Genomic DNA, 20,137 nt, shown 5'->3' with positions numbered 1-20,137 from the left:
CCTGCTGCTGCCGCTGCTCCTGCTGTCCCTGCAGCTCCTGGCCCTGCTGCCGCTGCTGCCCGCGCAGGCGGCCGGACCCCCCCGCGCCAAGGGCAACCGGACCCAGGGGGCGGCGGCGCCGCGGCGGACCCCCAAGCCGGGCAAGGAGCTCCTGAACCAGACGCTGGCGGGCCCGGGGGCCGCCGCCCCCACGGCGCTGCCCGGGCGCGGCAAGGGCGCGGGGGGCGGCAAGGCACCCTCCGGAGGCGGGGGCGGCGGCGGGGGCTCGGCCCCGGCGCACGAAACGTGCTGGGGCTACTACGACGTGAGCGGCCAGTGGGACAAGGAGTTCGAGTGCAACAACAGCCTCACGGGCTTCCGCTACTGCTGCGGCACCTGCTTCTACCGCTTCTGCTGCAACAAGCGCGCCGAGAAGCTCAACCAGAGCCTGTGCCGCAACTACAAGAGCCCCGAGTGGGCCCACCCCACCACGGCCAGCGGCTCCCTGCCCGCCGACGGCGGCGACGGCGCCGACGGGTACGCCAACAAGTACGACCCGGACAAGGACAGCACCAACGCCACCGTCTACATCTCGTGCGGGGCCATCGCCTTCGTGCTCATCGCCGGCGTCTTTGCCAAGGTGGCCTACGACAAGGCACGGCGCCCGCCCCGGGAGATGAACATTCACAGGTGCGATCCTTCCCTTGCTTCCGGCGCCCCTTCTCCCCGGGGACAGCCCCTCTCTGAGCGTCCCCCTCGGCAAAGTCTGCTCAAGGGCTTCGCCGTGGCGCTGCCCAGCCAAGGGTCCTCCTTTTGGCCGCCCAGCCGAGGGTTTCTCAATTGTGCAGCCTGTCCAAGAGTTTCCTATCATGTGGCCTTTCTGAGAATTCCACCTTTGCACATGCTGTCCAAGGGCTCAGTTTTTACACCGCTGCCCAGGGATGMTCCCACCGCACTCTCTGCTCGAGGAGTCTCCCTGTGAACTGCCCACTCCAGTCTCTATGCTTTGCACTGGCTCACTGAGTTTCCCCCTGCTCCACCCTTCCAAGGATTTCCCCGTGCAGTGACTCTCTGGCGGCTCCCCTTTCGTGCCACCTGTCCAAACCATTTCCCATTGTGCTGTCGCTTCGAGGGGTCCCCCCTTGAGTCATTTATCCGAGGGTTTCCTGCTTTGAGAGGGCTGTCCAAGGATTCCCTCTTTTCACCACCCGCCAAAGGATTTTCCCTTTCCATCCTCTGCCCAGGAGTTCCTCCTTTCCCCGGTCTAACCAGAGCCACCCGCACCCCTTGGGCCATCCCACTGCCCCCCTCGGGGCCTGTCCCGATGCCCCGTGGCTCCTGTCCCGTGGCCCCGTTTGTGGTCGCAGAGCCGTGCCTTCAGCACCGGCTGCGCGGAGAGCTCCGGGACAGCTCCCAGACTATTCGCGGACTGTTCCCGGACAGCTCCCGGACAGCTCCCGGACAGCGCCGGACCGCCCCGCGCTGCCCCGCTCTGCCGAGCGCCCGTCCCGGTGCGGAGCCGCTCTCGGCATCCCCTCTGCTCCCCGGAATCCACCTCTGCCTCCCGGCATCCCCTTCTACCACCCGGCATCCTTCATGCTTCCCCGCATCCCACTCTGCCCCCCGGCATCCCCCTCCTATCCCTCGGCACCCCTTTCCTGTCCCTCGGCACTTCCTCCTACCCCGGAGCCCCGCTCTGCACCCTGGCAGCCCCACCTTGCCCCTCGGCATCCCGGCATCCCGACACAACCCCGTGCACCCCCGTCCTGTCTCCCGGATCCCCCTCCTGTCCTCTGGCATCTCGGCACCCCTCTTCTCCCCCCCGGACCCCCTTCCTGTCCCTTGGCATCTCGGCACCCCTCTCCTGCCTCTCGGAGTGTACCCCTGCACCCTGGCACGCATCTGCCTCACCCTGCACCCCCATTCTATCCCCCAGCACCCCGACACATCCTTCCTGCCCCTGGCAGCCCCCTCCGGCCCCCAGCATGTCCCTCCTGCACCCGGGATCCCCAGCAACCCCCGAGACCCCCCTTGTCCCCTCCGAGCGTCCCCCACAGCTSTCCCGGACCCCCGCGGGCACAGCAGAGCCCCTCGGACCCTGCGGGTCCTGCCCCGCCTGGCGCACCCAGGGAGAAGTTGGGGAGGTGTGGAGGGGATGGGTGTGTGCCACCGGGCGGTGCCTTGGCCGTGCGGGGCCGGGGCTGTGCGGGCAGCACCGGCGGCGGGCAGAGCTCTGCACATTTCCTTTTTGACGTGGTTCCCCCTCTCGGTGCCGATAACTCTGTCCTTGCTGGCTGGAGAGGCGGCTCGGTGTCCCTCGGCAGCGGTGCAYGAACAGGGAGCGCTCGGCGTGCCAGAGAAAATCCTGCTTCAAAGCAAGAGCTCAGGCGGCTGGAGCAATCCTCCTTCTGGACAAATGCACGCTCTCTCTCGGTTCATATTTATTTTATGATGAAAAAGTCCCTCCAAATGATGAGTGCTGCTTGCGTGCTGCGAATCCGAGAGCTCCCTATGCCTGAACATAAAAATCAGAGGCTTCTTTAGGAGAGCAGTGGTGAGCGCCAGGGGGAGAGACCTTAACTCTAGCAGAYAATGCCTCTGAAAAATCATTTTAAGGAAGATTTTTAAATTAAAACTCTTGAAATCATTGACTGTATTTTAAAAGCTGAACTTCAGCTGCAATCAACAGAGACTGGGGCAAGAAATATTAGTTTTTTAGATGGAAAAAGAGATGAATGACGCAGTTTTTATTTATTTGGGGAGATGTGTTTTATTTAGACTCCTCCCTGCAGTCAGGACAAACAGTGAGGCTGGTTTACATTTGCTCAGGGTCTGGCCCACTTATTCCATCCCAAACCCCAGCTGCCCCTGGTCCCTGCAAGAAAATAACTTCACARTGTTAAAAACTACACACAACTGTGTAGAGGAAAGGGTCCTGATAGCAGCTTACCCAGAACATGGGCTCTTTTAAGTCTTTTGTTAACTAAGGGATGGTTCCCCAGCTGCTCAGCTCTTCTGGCTTCGAGGCAACTTGCCTGGGCCTTGTCTTCACACTAAATTTGGAAATCTGGGTTGGATGTCCATATGTTACTTCTGCTCCAGCTCCAGCCTGCTGCAGGGTTGGCTCCTTCACCCTTGGAAATCAGCACCAGCGTTGCCAGACTTGTCTGGATTGTTCCTGATGTTTTCATTTCTTTGATGCTTGCTTTGCTTTATTTAGATAAGTTCTGCTGAAATGATTCACCTGTGTGTAGAAGGATGAATGGCAGATTGAGTGCTTGGGAAGCTTGACTTCCAGAGCATTTTAAGGAGTTGATTGACTTCTATAATATGGTAGCTGGTAAAAGATTATACCTTTCTGAGCTGTGTTACCTGAACCTGATCAACATCACACGGGGGTTTCAATATTGTGAAGTGCATCTCCAGCAGCCAGGGCTGCATCGCGCTAAGCGCTCGCCGTGCTTCGAGCACAGTGTAAATACCAGGAGAGGAATGGGTTGTCTTTGTCTCTGACAGYTGCTGGGGGGTAACAGGGAAGGAGGAAAGCAGGATGGAGTCGGATGTTTCTGTCTGTTTGAGGTCGTGTTGTCAATCGGAGTGAAGTGTAACATCGAGAATAATTCTCTGGAGTGATGGAAGTGCATTAAACCTCCTGTGGGATGAGGAGAGTGGCAGCGTGAACAGAACTTGTTACAGGGGGCTGGAAGCAGCCTCGTGGGGCCAGGATCCCACAGCCAGGGAAGATCAATCAGGACTTCCCTGTGCTTCACCGTGAGCAGGAGCACGCTGTAAATTTTACTTGCTCGTAAATGCTCTCTGAGCAGCGCTGTGCGTGGCTGTTATTACCCTGCTCGTTTCTCATCCAGCTTTTACAGAAAATCCTTATTAACTCAYTCAGAAAGAACATTTTGAGGGAGGCAGGGCCCATTGAATATCTTTTGATAGGAGGGTTTCCAAATTCACGGGAGAGCTGTCACYGTGCTGTGGCAGGAAGGGCTGGCTGTGCACGGAGAGCTGCGTGTGCAGCTCCGAGCTGGAATCTGCTCCCGTTTCCAGGCACCACCACGGCCCTTTAAAGCACAGGCACTGCTGAGATTCTGGGCTCAGCAGTGGCAGTAACTGAGACAGTCGTTTCTAAGAGCAGTTAAGTGGAAGTGCTTTGAAAACCAGGAGCTGAAATATTCATATTTTACAGAAACGCTTGTAATGCTTTCAATGGAACTGATTTTTTGGTAATTACAGGATCTTTCAGCCTGGCCATATAAAACAGCCTCTTGCTTTGGGGCTGCACAGCCAGAACTATTGCTGGGCTCCAGGTAGAAGCTGGGGCTGATTTCTGAGAATTAAACCCAGCAATACTGTGTGTGCTGATGCTTTCTCATGCATTGGTGAGGATGATTTGCTTTCATCACATTGCTGGGGTTGTTTTCTTTTCTTGAGCATTTCTTAAGTAGGCAGAGTATTTGCTTTACTTTCAGTCTGGGGATGAGTTGAGGAATCTTTAAACAGGAAAACAGGAATATCAGCTGGCTCTTTCCAAAGCTGGCTGTGTTTTTCTGTGGCAAGAAGGGGTGACACAGAATGTTCTCATTCCTTGACCGTGACCCTGCATCCTCACAGATGCCACAGAACATAAATAATTCACAGATGTAGTAGTGCTGCTCCATGACCCCTGGTTAGCCTCAGCAGCAGCCACTGCCCTCTCTGCTGGGCTGGGAATGCACAGATTGGAGCCTGGATAAAGTCTGCAGCTCGGGATTGAAACATCCCCAGTGCATCCCAGTGGGCAGCCAAAACCAAAACCAGAGGGACGCAGGGCAGCACTGACCCCAGGGCTCTGCTGGGAGCCCAGCTGCTCTCCTGGGCAGCAGCACTATGATTTTGCTCATCAAGCCAGCTCTGTATCCTGCTGAAAGGCCTTCCCTGGCCTTGCATGGAGCATGTCTGAGGGGTGTGAAAGGGAAAAGGGAAACAGGCGCTGTGTGCCCAGTGCTTCACTTCACCCTCCTCCTGCAGCGTCTGGGCTGCTGCAAAGAGGAAGGGGTTTGTGCTCCTCCTCTCTTTGGCCTCTGCCTTTGCATCTCCAGCTCTGTGAATGAATGACAACTGACAGCTTTTACAAACGAGCATCCTTTCCCTGTGTAGAGACCACAGTCCAATGGAGCCATTCCTTGTTGTTTCTTCTCCTCAGCTCTGAACTCCAACAGGATCTGTTTGCCCCCAGATCTGAGCAGGCAGCTGCTCTGTGTGAGCCTCACTTGAAAACCAGGAGGGTTTCTGTTCCTGCAGGCTTCACCTCAGGGCAGCTCGGGCCCTGTGCTTGCTGAGGGGCTGCTGGAGGGGAGCTGCTTTCAGGTGTGAAGGTTGTGAGCGGTGCCTTCCTGCAGCCCTGCTGTTTGAGGGGCTGATCACAGGCAGCTCCTCCAGCTCTGYTCCCTGCTGCCAAGTGCTGCTGGGGCCAAACCATCAAACTCCATCGGTCCCCAGGGCAGGGAGGGTGTGCTGTGAACACACCTGGCCACAGGGACTCTACAGAAGGTTTTCTTTCTTGGATGCTGTTCCTGCTTTCGGCCTCTTTCCGCTGCTGTGTTTTTGCGCTCTGCCTTTTGTCACTCTGCTCAGGCTCACCCGGGTGCCTTTCAGCTGCTCTTGGCCCTGCTTTGTGCTGTTTAACCCTGATGCTTTCTGAGTCTCCTCTGAAGTGTCCTGTCCCTCTCACAGGCACAGAGTACAGGGCCATGAGCACAGTCAGACTTGACTGAGGTGAACCAGAAAAAGGTGCAGCCATAAAATCACAGAATCGCGGAATGGGTTGGGCTGGAAGGACCCTTAAAGATATCTCCTTCCCTCCCCCTGCCATGGGCAGGGACGCCTCCCACTTGTGACTGCAGAAAAGGCACTCAGACCCGGTTCTGTTCCAAACCAGCCCTTCACCTGGCTGGATTTGTGGTAACCCTGAGCAGGGAGAACCCTTGAGTCTCATCCTGTTCTCAAGGTGGATTGTCCAGACCCAGACTCAGCTGGCCAAATCCAGGCCAGGTGTGTCTTTGTGTTCATGTACCTGCACAAAGTATTTTTCCTTTTGTTTCACTTCCATGTGCTGGGAAAGCTCTTATCTGGAGCTCTGGTCATGGTTTACAGTTTGATAACTTTTTTTTTTTTTGCCATGTTTTCCTCTCTGAGTCTATTTTATAAAGAGATTGAGACTGCCTGGTCGCCGACGTCCTCTGGATGCTTCTGGGTCTTCTCCTTTCCCTTTGAGCTTCTCCCATTACGAGAGGCCAGGCTCAGAAACGGCGCTGCCTCCACCAAATCATCTCAGTGTCTCTAATTCCCATTTATTTGATATTTTCCTGCTTGCTAATTAACTTTTTCTATTAGTCCAACTCCATCATAAGGTGTCAAGGGAATCCAGCGWAGCTCTGAACTTCTACTTCTTTTAGTTTTGTAATCTCTTATATCCTTAAGTAGCAGTTGATCTCTGTGCCTTTGGAGATCAGATGCCTTTTAAAATTTCTGTTTGACATAAGATCTGAACTTTCTCAAGCAGATGAGATCAGGGTGCCTTTTGCTTGCCTTTGCCCCCRCTCACGTGGGCTGGCTGTGTTTCCTCAGATCTGTGTGCACTGTGTTGTTGGGAGGGCTCTGAGATCTCTGTCCCCAGGCAGACAAACACAGAATTCTTGCACAGTGAATGCAGTGTGGTTCAGCTCTCACCACAGCCTCCTTTGTTGCGAGGGCTCTTCAGGGTTAGGGCTCTTCAGAGAGAGTGCAGCTTTCTTCAGTGAGTTCAAAGTGCTTTAATTGTGGCAGAGCAGAGGGTTTGGTGTAAAAGCAGACACTTTGTGCATGAGTTTTCCCCAGTGTGCAGCCAGGGTGCTCAGAGCCGCGTGAGTGCYGAGTGCTGGCTCTGTGTTTGTGCCTGAGGATGCACAGACAGGAGAGTGTCCAGAGCTGGACCAGCAGAGCATCCTTCCCACAGCCTGTGGAGTACCCAGCAAGACCTGCTGGGYTAATTTTCTCTCTTTTCCACAATTCAGATGGGTGTTCTTTGCCTTTTCTTCACAGCTTCCCGTTCCAGCATTCCCATGCCTTTCCTGGGTGCATCTCTTTCCAGGGAGCCTCCCATTTGCCCTGGGAAGAGAAGGGGCTGGAGCTGGGTGGGTGAAGGTGGGAGCTGGGGCAGGGGAGGGCACAGAGGCTGCTCCGTGCTGTGCCAGCCCCAGCCTCAGTGACACCTGGAGGCACCAATTCCCTCTGGCACTCACTGTCCCCAGGTGTGAGCATGGTTCAGGTGCAGGTCCTGCCCTTGCTGAGGACGCTTTCTGCTCTGGGTAACACCTCTCTGTAGACAAACACCCCTTGGAAAGGTACATTTTGAGCTTTTAATTACCAAATCTTCATGTACCAGTTGCGTTCTGCTTGGCCCTGCTGTGCTCACAAGAGCTGCTGCTGTTGTGAGCTCAGTCACGACAGTGAATTCCTGGCCCACACCACAGCAATAACAGGAGATAATTCAGCTTGTACCTCAGTGGGAGCTGTGGGAGTGGCTGTGGGAGATGGGCAGCCTGACCCTGCTGCTGGTTCCTGCTCTGGACCCCCTGGCCCAAAGGCAGGAGCTTCAGAGCTCAGTTCTGGTTCCACCTCAGTCACGGGGACAGGAGACGTGATGAGCTCACAGCTGCTCTTGTGGTATTTATCAGTGTAACATTTCTATTCCAGCTGAAATGCACTTCCACAGACCTGCATTCATCCATGGCTGGGTGTCTGTAATGTTTGTCACTTTTGTGTTCGTTCTTGGTTCCTTAGGAGAGCTGCCAGCTCATCCTGCTGCCACACTCCGGGGTAATAAGATTACCCTCAGTACACCTGGAATTAAGCTTTCACTGAAATTTGTCATTAGAGCCAGATTAAATTCCAGGAATTCCCCAAATAATTCTTCTATTTGGCATTAAGGTTTTTCAGAAGACGTCTGATTTTTCCTTGCAATGTTTATTTTTAGGAACGATTCTTCCTCACTTGTGCTGGGTGCAGATGCTTCACTCTTGGAAAGGTGACCCAATGTTTAATGCTTTCCCTTCATGTCCCAATATTAAGTGTTTTTCCTTCATGTCCCAAAGTTTAGTGCTTTCCCTTTGTGTCCCAAAGCTYAGTGTTCTTTCTTCTCAACTCCATGGATGAATTCACCTCTTCTTGTACACACACACATAGAGCCATGAAATCATGGAAAATCCTGAGCTGGAAGGGAYCCACAAGGGTCATTAAAGTCCAACTCCTGGCKCTGCCCTTCRGGACAATCCCAGCAATYCCACCCTGTGCCTGGGAGCATTGTCCAAAMRCTCYTTGAGCTCTGCCAGGTATCCACCCCCGCCTGTTCAGGGTGAGGAGCCATTCCTGGTGTTCCTCGCTGGAATTCCTGCCCTGAAGGTGTGCCCAGGGTGTCACTCCTGGCACTGCAGAGCCCTGCTCTCTCTCTTGCTGACCTGGGACTCCCACAGCTCTGGCTCTGCTGAGTTTGTGACTCTTGCACAAACAAAGCTCTGCTTTGGCAGCCGCGGTCTCCTGGAGCCTCCCAGAGGGAGCAGCAGCAGCAATTCTCAATGGATCTGTTTGCTGTGAGTTTGTGTGATCAGTGAACACCCCATCCTTGTGGGGGCACGCTCAGGGTGTGCCCAGGCTGTGCCCTGCCCTGGGTGATGCCCAGCAGGCAGAAGGGCTGATTGCTGAGGGCACCTCTGCCCTGCCAGCTGCTGTGTGACAGAGCCCAGGGGATGCCCAGGCACCCAGGGGCAGCTGACAGGACCCAGAATGTGGGGGTCTCCCAGGACTGTCCAGCTCTGGGCACGCAAAACCTGGGACATGAGAGACTCCCAGGACTGCCCTGGGCATGCAGCACCTGGAATGTGGGAGCCTCCCAGGACTGTCGAGCTCAGGGCACCCAAGGATGGCTGGCAGGACCTGGAATGTGGGAGCCTGACACGATTGTCCAGCCCCAGGCATGCAGGAAGTGGCTGGCAGGACCCAGAGTGCAGGAGCTTCCCAGGACTGTTCACCCCTGGGCACACAGGACCTGGCTGGCAGGACCCAAAATGTGGGAGCCTCCCAGGAGTGTTCAGCCCTGGGCACCCAGGGGCAGCTGGCAGGACCTGGCATGGGAGAGACTCCCAGGACTGTCCAGCCCTGGGCATGCAGGATTTGCTGGCAGGACCCAAAATGCAGGAGCCTCCCAGCAGTGTTCAGCCCTGGGCACCCAAGATCCAGCTGGCAGGACCCAAAATGCAGGAGCCTCCCAGGAGTGTTCAGCCCTGGGCACTCAGGACCCAGCTGGCAGGACCCAAAATGTGAGAGCCTCCCAGGACTGTCCAGCTCTGGGCACTCAGAACCCAGCTGGCAGGACCTGAAATACAGGAGCCTCCCAGGAGTGTCCAGCCGCAGGCGTGGTCAGCGTTTGGAGCTTCCCGAGGCACACCACAGGTGTGGGGACAGGAGCCAAGCCATGARTAATGCACAGCCACCCTCTGTGTGAGCGGCTGGTGACCGAAATGCCGTCCCTTGGAGAGAGCTGTCCCTTCCAGGTGAGCTGGCTGAGGGCTGGGTAAATCCATCTCCTGGAATAGCTGCCTCCTCCTTGCCGAGCCGCTAACAGAGCATAGGGGAGTCTTTAACCTCGCTGTTTTTGAAGAACTCGTTGTGAAATCCTGGCTGTGCTGAAGTGATTGGAGTTCTGCCACCAGCTCCATCCCAGCTCTGCTTTTAGCAGCTCCAGCTCAGCCAGGCGCTGCTCTTTTCCCTGGGCTCTGCCAGACCCATTTGGTCATTCTCCTTCCATTCTTCCCAAATCTGGAGGGACTTGGAACAGGAAATTCTACCTTCTAGCACCCTGTTTGTAAGGTCTCCACTAGAGGGGATTTTCAGAAGKCTCTGCCAGACCCRTTTGGTCATTCTCCTTCCATTCTTCCCCAAATTCGGAGCAACTTGGAACAGGCAATTCTTTTTCCAGCACCCTGCCTGTAAGGCCTCCACAAAAGGGGATTTTCAGAAGGCAGATCAGTGAGGTTTTGGGTGTTTCACCCTGCACTGCTGCAACAGGCAACTCTTCCCAGAACCTTTCCCATCCCACACCTACAGACCCCTTGCTTGAATCTCATTTTCCACAGGCCACATCCCAGCCTGCTGGGGCTGCCACCAAAGGTCCCCTTGTCTTCAGCAGAAGGGATACCTGTGYCCACACTCAGACTGTCAGTGTTGAAATCTGTGGATATTGGGAAAATGGGACTATGCTTTCCCAAAAAGGTTGTGGGGAGGACGGCACTGCTCCAGCTGCTGTTCCCTCRTGGATAATTCCAGGAGCAGGTTCAGGATCTGGGCTGGGTTAGAGRACCAGTGAGCTGGTTCCCCCCAGCCCTGCAGCTTCACTTTTCCCTGGCTACAAAGCACATTTTCGGATCAAAGTCTGCCATTCCCCTTTCCAGCACCCTGCCTCAGATGATGTCCAGCTTTGCCGCCCTGCTGCTGCCACAAACTGCTTAGTTCCTTTGGATTTACACAAAACCTTATGATTTTTCCTTCTGGAAATGGTCACAGCTCCTTCTTTGCACTATGGCTCACGTTCATCCCAAAGTGCTCAGTTTGTCCCAAGTCCCACAGGAGCCATCCCTGGGAGCAGGACCCGGCCTGGGCTGTCCTGCCAGGGGACACACCTGCAGGTTCCCTCCTGCCCTGCCAGCCCTCTGGAGAAGCCTCCCTGCCCTCCCTGTGGCTGTTGTGGGCTCAGAGGAACGCAGCTGCAGTGCTGTCACCGAGGTGATGCGGGTGTCACCAATCCTTATCTCCGGCGGGGACGGTGCCGCTCCGGCTGCTCCTTCACCGCCACGGCCAGGGAGGTTTGTTTTGCTCAGATAAGAGATGTGCCRTCACAGGAAGGGTTCTGGAGTGTCTCATATCCTTGTGCAGGTCATTAGGATGCTGGTGACATCAGTGGGACTAATTGTACCCGAATGGCTGCGCACTCAGGACCCAAATATTCCAGTGGCTCTGTTCTCTTGGTGCTTTGCAGTGGGCAGTGAGCCAGCTGGAGCCAGGGGACTCTCACCAACCAAATCCTTCCTCACTTAAGTGGGACTGACCTTCCACCACCTCTAGGTTTATGGAAATAAACTGGATCCCACACAACAACGTGATTGAATTGGCACGGAGTGAACCAGCTCRGTCCAAGTTGGGACTTTCTCCTCCACCTTTAATGGTTTGTTCTGTTGCTCCTGAGCAGTGTTTTTTCCCTCTGTTACACACGAGGAGGGTCAGGAGTGAGCACTCAGGACAGCCAGACTGGGGTGTTTAGGGGATGAGAAGGTGACACCTCCAGCACTGCTGAGCTCCCATAGTTTGGTCCCACACACAGATGAGCCAGGGCTGCTTTGGACAGTTTTGTCCAATTTATCTGACATGGCAGGCRTCGCTTTCCTGGGATTCCTCACTGTGTCTCGGAGTAAAGGTCTCCTCCCTTCCAGGTGTCTGGCACCCAAAATCATTTTCTTGTTAAGTTGTGACCAGCGGTTACCATTTTGCTATTACCATCACTTCAGCATGAAACCAAAAAAGGCTTTGCATTTACCCTTATCAGTTACCTCGGCTGTGGTTTTGTTTGTGGCAAAGATCACAAACTGAAATGTCCTGGCCATGTGGTTTTGTCCTTGCAGAAAGCAGCAGRTTCCAGGTTCAGCTCTCAGTAGGGAATGCCTGGGAGGATTCAGACTTTCACTTCTCACCAGCTCCAGTTGTTCCAGGGAATATTCACTTGAATTACCTCCCTTATTTTATTGAAGGGAGTGTCCATGCAGGAGACAGGAAGGTGTTCTATAGGGCTGCACCCACCCCCATTCAGTCTGGTAATCCCAGGAGGAAGGGCAGCAGAACGAGGGGAAGCAGCCTGACCCTCAGTGCAGGTTAGTCCTGGACTCAGTGGGAGCAGCAATCAGGATGGAAGGGACCTTTGGAGGTCCTCACACTTCTTAAACAATGCCAGGGTCAATGGAGGGGACTGTTGAGGGCCTTTTCAACCTGAATTAGAAGTTCTCCAGGAATGGAGATCCCTCAGCCTCTCTGGATCTCTGTTCTTTTGCTGTCCCACTGTGAGTTTTCCTGTTAAACCATGAGCCTTTTGTCTCTTTGCCTCGCAGCTCCACAGACAGCCCTGCTCTGCCCTCCCTAGGTGTAGGGTCTCTTTTGGGTTAAGCTGAGGTTAAACACACTCAGCTTTGGGCAGAATTGGTTTGCTCTGTCCCATTTCCATCCCCCAGAACCTCCAGCTCCACATYTCTGTGCTTCCCTGCCCTCCCTGAGCCCCTGCCTGTTCCTGCCCTGCTGGTTCCATGAGAACAGCTGGGATGGCGAGTTTGGGTGTTATACCCACCCTGCTTTAGGGTTACCCTCTGCTGTCAGGGCAATTGCACCCTCGACACTTGGAGTGCCTTGGACAAGTGTTGCAAACGAGCCCAAACCACGGTGGGCCAGTAAATAATGGTCCTAACTCAGTGTGTGCRGTTGAAAAGGGACTCTCAGGGTTTCTGTACTGCAGATGCCATTAAATGGTCATCTGATACTGAATATATGCTGGAGCTCCATCCCAAGAGCTGCGTTCTGCCAGCCTGCTGTCTGTGACAAATGTCCTGTGTCCAGCAGGATGTGCTGGGGTGGTGCCAGACAGGGCTCGTGGCCTCCCCCAGCCTCCCCAGGTAGCAGGGGCTGAGGCACGGGGGAGGAGCTGGCCTGGAAAAAACAGGGTTACAGGGTGAAGGATCCTCTCTTCAGCAGGGAACTGTGGGGTGTCACACAGGGCAGGAGCTCAGGACCTGCCTCAGGTCCTTGTTCTGGCACCCACATTCTCCATGACCTTGGGCCAGCAGCCAAAATGTCACGTTTATCCAGTAGGTTGGAGACAGTTGGAGACTCCTCACGCATGGCTGGGCACGGTGGGAGCACCCACAGCTCGGTGCCAGGCACGTGGGGGAAGAATCCAGCTGCTTTGGGAAAACAAGCACCAGTTCCTCACCCAAAACCAGCTCCTCACCAAACCCAGCTCCTCACCAACCCCAGCTCCTCACCAACCCCAGCTCCTCACCAAACCCAGCTCCTCAACCAAACCCAGCTCCTCAACCAAACCCAGCTCCTCACCAACCCCAGCTCCTCACCAACCCCAGCTCCTCACCAACCCCAGCTCCTCACCAAACCCAGCTCCTCACCAACCCCAGCTCCTCACCAACCCCAGCTCCTCAACCAACCCCAGCTCCTCACCAACCTCAGCTCCTCACCCAACCTCAGCTCCTCACCAACCTCAGCTCCTCACCCAACACCAACTCGCCCAACCCCACTCATCAAATTCCAGCTCCTATCCAGACAGAAGTTCCTCTTTTCCTTGGGAGCAAACAAAGGCAGTCCTGTCCCGGGACAAGGCTCAGCATCCCTCTCTCACTGCTGCCACCTTCGCCTCTCTCTGTGCTCTCCTGTCCCTGCAAACAACAATCCCCTCACCCCTCAGGATCAGTCTGTGCACACACACAGATATTCATTCCATGGCTGAGTGTAGCCTCCAGCTCTGCTCTCTCTACAGTCAATAAATAATCCAAAAAGTGTAAAAATATCCAGATTCTGTACAGGATGGTGCTGAACTAATGTAATCCTCCTCGGGAGCCTCTGAGATCCTCCAAGAGTTCCTTCTGTGGAGCACATTAGTATTGCAATCCATTATACACAGGGACAGGAGTCTAGAGAGGAAATGATTTGGAAAATGGAACGGACTCGGGTCCCAAACTATTTCTCATCTGAAAGCCAGAAATGTGGCATTTAAGGGATGCCAGTGGAAGTGAGCAACACCAGCATCGTTCTTGTTAATGTACAGTGAGGGGATATCTCCTCCTGACATCTCCCCTGGCACCCAAGGCAACACCAAACGTGTTCCCTGTGCCAGGAGAAAAGGGTCTCTCAAACTCCATCAGCCACTGTCCCTTAAAACCCACACCAACCACCCCTTCCTGCTTTGTCTGGGGGTGAAGAGAGAGCTTATGGCTGCCCTAGGAAAATCAGGGCAGGGCATTTCACACTGCGATTATCCCACTGTGTCTGTGATATTCACAGAGAGGAGAAAAATCCTGGAGGATCCAAAGGGAAGACATGGGCTGCAGCTGAACTGCGTGCCATTGCTTTTTCCTGGCAATAGCAGGGAGACCTCAGCAATTCCTGATGAGCACAAAGCACAGGGTAGACCTGTGTTGACATCAACCCCTGGAAGTTGTGTAATCCTTTTTCTCTGGCTCACGGTTCTCCTTTGAAAAACACTCCCAGCACTGCTGGAGTTTGAGCTCTGTGCAGAAAAAGCAGGGCTTTCAGGATGTGGGGATCCCACTCCTGACCTGGGTCAGTTCTGAAGGAGTTTGGCTTGGGCAGGGCAGTTCTGGTGTCACTTTTTAGCATCGGGTCGTGATGGGGGCAGTGCTTTGTGTGCCAGGAGCAATTTGTCTGCTCTGGGAAATGATGGAGAGGTACCATAACCYTGGGCTGAAGTGAATTAGAGAGAGCACATGAGAAACCAAACAATGGCCAGGCCAGCCTGGAAATACTCACAGCAGGCTCACAGAAAGAAATGGAGCTTTTAACCCATATTTTTTTTTTATTTTATTATTATTACTATTATTGCTTTTTTTTTTTCTGGTTTTGGTAGTGATGCCACAGTGATTTTTTTGCATTTTCCCTTCTCTATATCTGTAACCTTCCCAGCACTTTTCCCCACCCTTTTCCCAGCCAGAAAGCCCAAAACCCATTCCAGAGCTCCAAGCCCCGGGGGCACAAGGTCCCATCCTGTCCTGGTTCTTCCTGGGAACCAAGGCTGGGAACAAGGTCTGTCAGACCCATTTCCATCAGCAAGGACAGCTGGGACCGAGGGTGGGGGGCTCCAGAGAAGGGGCCTGACCTGGGGGGAATTGCATCACCCCTTGTCCTCCGAATTGGTGCTTTTTATCAATTCTGCTAATTTCCTAAAGCCTATCAAACTGCATTCACCCCTGTGGGGGGCTTTTGTGGATATTGTTCCATGGCTGCCCCTGGAGCTGCAATAAAGACCCAYTTTTATATCACTTCCTGTACTAAAATCAYCTYCAGTTTCATTTAATTTCATTTCTTTTCTGAAAAAGGCAGCAATAGAAACCCAACTGCTWCTGGATTCATGGACTGTGCAAGTCAAAAATACTGAATTCTAACTGCCATGTGAAAATAAGTTTCTTTTTCCTTTTTTTTCCTGTCTCACCAGGGCTCTGGCTGACATCCTAAGGCAGCAGGGACCAATCCCAATCGGACACTGTGAAAGAGAGACAATCTCGGCCATAGATACCTCCCCCAAAGAAAACACGCCAGTCAGGACCTCTTCCAAAAACCACTACACGCCGGTGCGCACCTCCAAGAGCAACCCCGGTGAGTGCTGCTCGCTCCCTCTCCTCGCAGCCGTGTCAAAACATCGCAGCAGCCTTTGTAAACCCAAAATTAGGAAGGCAAATGGCTTTGGGAGGCAGTCAGGTGGAGCAGGGGAGTGCAGGGATCGGTGCTGATGATYCTTGCAGGTTTCTGCTGAACAGAGCCGCTCTCCTCTCCAGGMCTTTTAAAAATTCACAGCCGCTGAGGTGTAAATGCAGGTTGTACCCGGAGCTGCTGTTGAGCTGTGTTTTTCCTACAAAACRCATCTGCTGCAAGGCATCACCAGGGCTCTCTGAACTCAGCAGCTGAGGGGAAGAGTTCCAYGGGACTGGGGAATGCAGGTGAACCGCAGGAATGTGCTGGGATGGTGCACAATGTGACCTGGAGGGCATCCCAGGAGCTCAGAGGTGCTCCAGGAGCCCTGGCCTGGGAATTAGGGCACCTCTTGGGCTGTTTTCAGCTTCTTTTGGCGAAAAAAATATAACTTCTTTTTGCCTTGATTTCCCCAGCGGCCCAGGGCTCACAGCCTGATAGCTTCAGACATTGTTCTGGTTTATTTAATGTTCCTTGGGGGGAGAATTGTCACAGCTCTGTGGCTGCTGCCCTGGGCTCGGGGGCTGTGGCAGGGGCTCCATTCTTGGAGCTGGATGTGTGACTGTGCACACAAAGCTGTGCCCTCCCTCCCTCCCAGGCTGCTCAGCCTCACCTGGAGGGTTCTGSTCGCATTTCCTGCTCTGTGTCCCCCGGTTTTGCTCGTGGTCCCTGCTGGGGAAGGCTCTGAAGGAARCCAGGGGAGTTGTGGGCTCAGCGGGCCCTTGGCTGAGGCAGAGCTGGTGTGTGACTGTGTGAACGGTTTTGAGGCAATGTCCTCACCCTGTGGGGACAGCCCCAGGTGACAGTGTCCCCTGGAACCCTCCCTGCTGCTGGGTGCCAAGCACCTCCCCTGGGAACCGAGGAGGATCCCTTGGCTTCTCCATTTTCACCCCAAAGCCAGTGAGCCCCGTGATTTGGTGTGTGAATCTGGATCTGTGAGCCCAAACCTTGCTCTGGAGAACAGCCCTGGGGGTGAAGTGCCTGGGAGAGGGAGATGCTTCTGCAAATCTGGGGCTTGGGACTAGCTCTGGAGAGGATTTGTAGTTCTGTCCCAGGAAAAGGACACAAGGAAAGAGGGATTGTGGCTGGTGCACAGGGACAGACAGGACAAGGGGACATCCTGGACATCAGAGGTGGTGTCACCTTAGGGTGACAGGGGTCTAGAGAATGAGTCCTGGGAAGGGTCTGGAGCCCCAGGAGAGGCTGAGGGAGCTGGAAAGGGGCTCAGCCTGGAGCAAAGGAGGCTCCGGGGGGACCTTGTGGCTCTGCACAACTCCTGACAGGAGGGGACAGCCGGGGGGGTCGGGCTCTGCTCCAGGGAACAGGGACAGGAGGAGAGGGAACGGCCTCAGGCTGGGCCAGGGCAGGGCCAGGGGGGACATCAGGAGGAATTTCCCCATGGAAAGGGTGCTCAGGCCTTGGCAGGGGCTGCCCAGGGAGGTTTGGAGTGCCCATCCCTGGAGGTGTCCCAGGAAGGGCTGGAGGTGGCACTGAGTGCTCTGGGCTGGGGACAAGGTGGGGATGGGCACAGGATGGACTCCATGGGCTGGGAGGGCTTTTCCATCCTCAGGGATTTGGGATTCTGTGCCATCAACACCTTCTGGACATGCTCTGTCTCCTCCCACTGGCTCTGTTGCTCCATCAGGGCACCCAAAGGCAGAGGAAAGGTGGAGCAGGAGTTCTCTGCTCGCAGCTGAAGGCACCAGCTGGGTGCTGGCAGCCTGGCTTAGGTGMTGTGTGAGATCTGAGCAAAGACAAATGGGAGTGTTTGGAGGGGAACTGTTCATTGCAGAGTTCCTGCCTGCTGTCTGTGAGGAGCTGAGGATGCCAGGAGACATTTCTGAGCCTTCCCTKGGTGTGAGTGGAGGCACAGAAGGATGCAAGGATCAGAGCAGGGGTGTTGTGACCCCACAATGCAGAGGAACAGCACCCAGTAAGGAGCTACTGGTCCTTGCTGGGGACTGGGGTGTGAGATGAGCCCAGCAAAGAGGCTCAGCAGAGAAAGGCAGGATGTTAGCAGGACCCAGCTGTGCTTGCCCAGGCTGTGTGAGGGGAAAAGCCATCCCAGCCCAGCTGGAACAGGCAGGAGCCCACCCAGGGGAGAAATCCCCAAACCCAGGCACACAGGAGAGCACTCCCAGCACAGCCTCTCTGGCTGGATCCCACAGCCTCAGAGCAGCCAGCTGGACTGAGCCCCTCAGCAGCCCTGGCCAGAGCTGGGAAAGGGGAACTCACCCAAAAGAATCCATTCCTGGCTCAGCTGTGGCCACCATCAGCAGCTCCTCATTGATCATATCAGACAGAAAGCTGATCCCTTACACAGATCACGAGCTCATAAAACAGCTTTACAGATAATGTTGGCTTGTAATGTTGGCTTGTAATGTTTTATGGTCAGAACAAGGCGATGCCCTGCTGTATCTGTACTCTGTTACTGAGCTAAACTTCAGGTTATTGTGGAGATTAAAAAACTAGAGAAGTGGATCCTAAAATCTTTCACTGGGGAAGGAAGTAAAAATTGGAAAACTAGTATGTGTCCTACCTTGTTAAATAGAATAAAGCTGGTCAGCTCTGGTGTGGAGTAGAAAATTAGCAATATTTGTTTTTTTGGGGAGAAGGGGAAAAAAAAAAAAAAAAAAAAAAAAAAAAAAAGCAAAGAAGGAAGTAAGAACAGCTGGAGGAACAAAAGGCAGTAATATGGAATAGCAGTATCCAGGCAAGGCACTGCTCACTGGTGCTGCAAATTGGCTGAATGAGCCCAGAGCTGCAGGGTTTTGTGTGGGCACCTGAGAAGCAGCAGGGCTGTGTCTGTGTCTGTGTCTGTGTCTGTGTCTGTGTCTCATGTGAGGAGCCCGGGCAGGAGAGGGTCAGCAGCCAGGAAGGACCGTCCTTGCTGCACCCCAGCTGATGGAGCTCTGTGTCTGTTTGACTGGGAACTTTCGGTTCCAAACTGATGATTGGAAGGGTGTCCCCAAATCCTGCTAAATAGACCTCGGCTCTGTTTTCCCATCAGGCTGGCAGGGTGTCAGTGAGCAGTGGGATTGCAGGTGACAGATCCAACTGGGCTGGGCTGAGGCTGCAGCACCTCCTGCCTGCCAGAGGATTCCTCAGGGAAGTGGGGAGATGAGCCCATTCCGTGCATGCAGCTACTGCTCCTGTAGGACCCCAGAATCCCACAGTGGGTTGGGATCTCACAAATCTCCAGKGCCACCCCTGCCATGGCAGGGACACCTCCCACTGTCCCAGGTCACTCCCAGCCCCAATGTCCAGCCTGGCCTTGGGCACTGCCAGGGATCCAGGGGCAGCCACAGCTGCTCTGGGCACCCTGTGCCAGGGCCTGCCCACCCTCCCAGGGAACAATTCCTGCCCAATATCCCAKCCATCCCTGCCCTCTGGCAGTGGGAAGTCATTCCCCCTTGTCCTGTCACTCCAGGCCCTTGGGAACAACCCCCCTCCATCTTCCTTGTAGCTCCTTTCAGGTTCTGGAAGGTCACAGTGAGGTCCCTCTGAAAGGTCTCCTCTCCAGGCTGAGAGCTCTTTCAGCCTGCACATATTTTTGAAGACCTTCTGCCTTTCAAAATACTTGAAATATTTCTRGCCTTCAAAGGATATTTGAAGGCTTTTTGGAGCTCAGATGCAAAGGGTTGGTTTGCTTCTCTCAACACTTGTGGCCAAGCAAAGCACCTGTGGTGTTCCCAGATCTGCTCTTGTGGGTGTTCTCTGAGTGCCCAGGGAGCAGAGGGGTGGCCAGCRCAGCACTGGCACACATGCAGGGTGCTCTCATTATTGTTTTCCAAGCCAAGCCAAGATTTCCACCCCAAGCAAGGCTCTGAAGTGTTTTGCTGGTGTAAATCCATGTCCTGTCATAGAGCTGGGATATGGGATGGGTTTAGGGAAACCCTTACGGATTAGGGGCACTCAAATGCTGCCCCACATCTGGTACAAATCTGATCCTCAGGACAGCACATGTCTGAAGTGTTCCTTCATTCTCAGCCTCCTCCTGGCTCTTCCACAGAGCTCCAACTCTTYCCCACAGAGCTTCCCCTGATATCAGTCCCAGCCTGGGAGCAAAGGGATATCCAGGACTATTGGGCTGATGTAGGAAGCTGTGTGGGAAGAGAATTTCTCCAAATCTGTTCAGGATAGGGCTGTCCCTGTCACCCCTGGGAAGTGCTTTCAGCAGTGACGGGTCTCCAGGTGTCCCCACTGGGGCACGAGGCCGGGAGGTGAAATCTGTGCCTGGAATTCYKCAGCTCTGACCCCTTCAGGAGCAGGAGGCCAGGAAGGCAGTGGCAGGACTCYGTTTTGTTGGAGAAAAGGCTCTAAACTGGTTTTATATTCCACTGACCTCTTCATTCTCAGCATGTCCAGCTGCCTCACCGAGGCAATGCATGGGTCTGAATCCCGCTCCAGAGGTGCCAGGGAGGAGCTGACCACAGGGAGGCTTTTCCCAGCATTAAAAACCTCCTGCTCTTCATCTGAGCTGGGGCCAGGGGGACCTGCAGGGGTGAAGAGCAGCTCATGGTCAGGATCCCTGCTAGGGATGCAGCAAAGAGCCCAGGGCAGMGCTCTGATTAGCCTGATCTATCGGGGAAGGCTTTGAGTCAGG

At 54.5% G+C, this 20,137-nt stretch overlaps 1 protein-coding gene across 1 annotated transcript in view; it reads left to right on the top strand.

The window, feature by feature from the left end:
• Position 1: 1 nt before the first annotated feature.
• The window catches only part of LOC130585813 (protein shisa-6-like), a gene marked incomplete at its 5' end in the record, with an annotated part of 58,900 nt that continues 38,764 nt past the window's right edge, over positions 2–20,137 (top strand). The window contains 2 exons of the mRNA XM_057386457.1: positions 2–669; positions 15,278–15,438. Coding sequence (XP_057242440.1) covers positions 2–669; positions 15,278–15,438 — 829 coding nt within the window. The remainder of the gene's footprint in view (positions 670–15,277; positions 15,439–20,137) is intronic.

This window comes from Malurus melanocephalus, unplaced genomic scaffold (genome assembly GCF_030028575.1).
Source record: "Malurus melanocephalus ecotype Western Australia unplaced genomic scaffold, MMel_1.1 scaffold_969, whole genome shotgun sequence".
Lineage (NCBI taxonomy): Eukaryota > Metazoa > Chordata > Aves > Passeriformes > Maluridae > Malurus > Malurus melanocephalus.
This window is presented reverse-complemented; position numbering and strand designations above follow the sequence as displayed.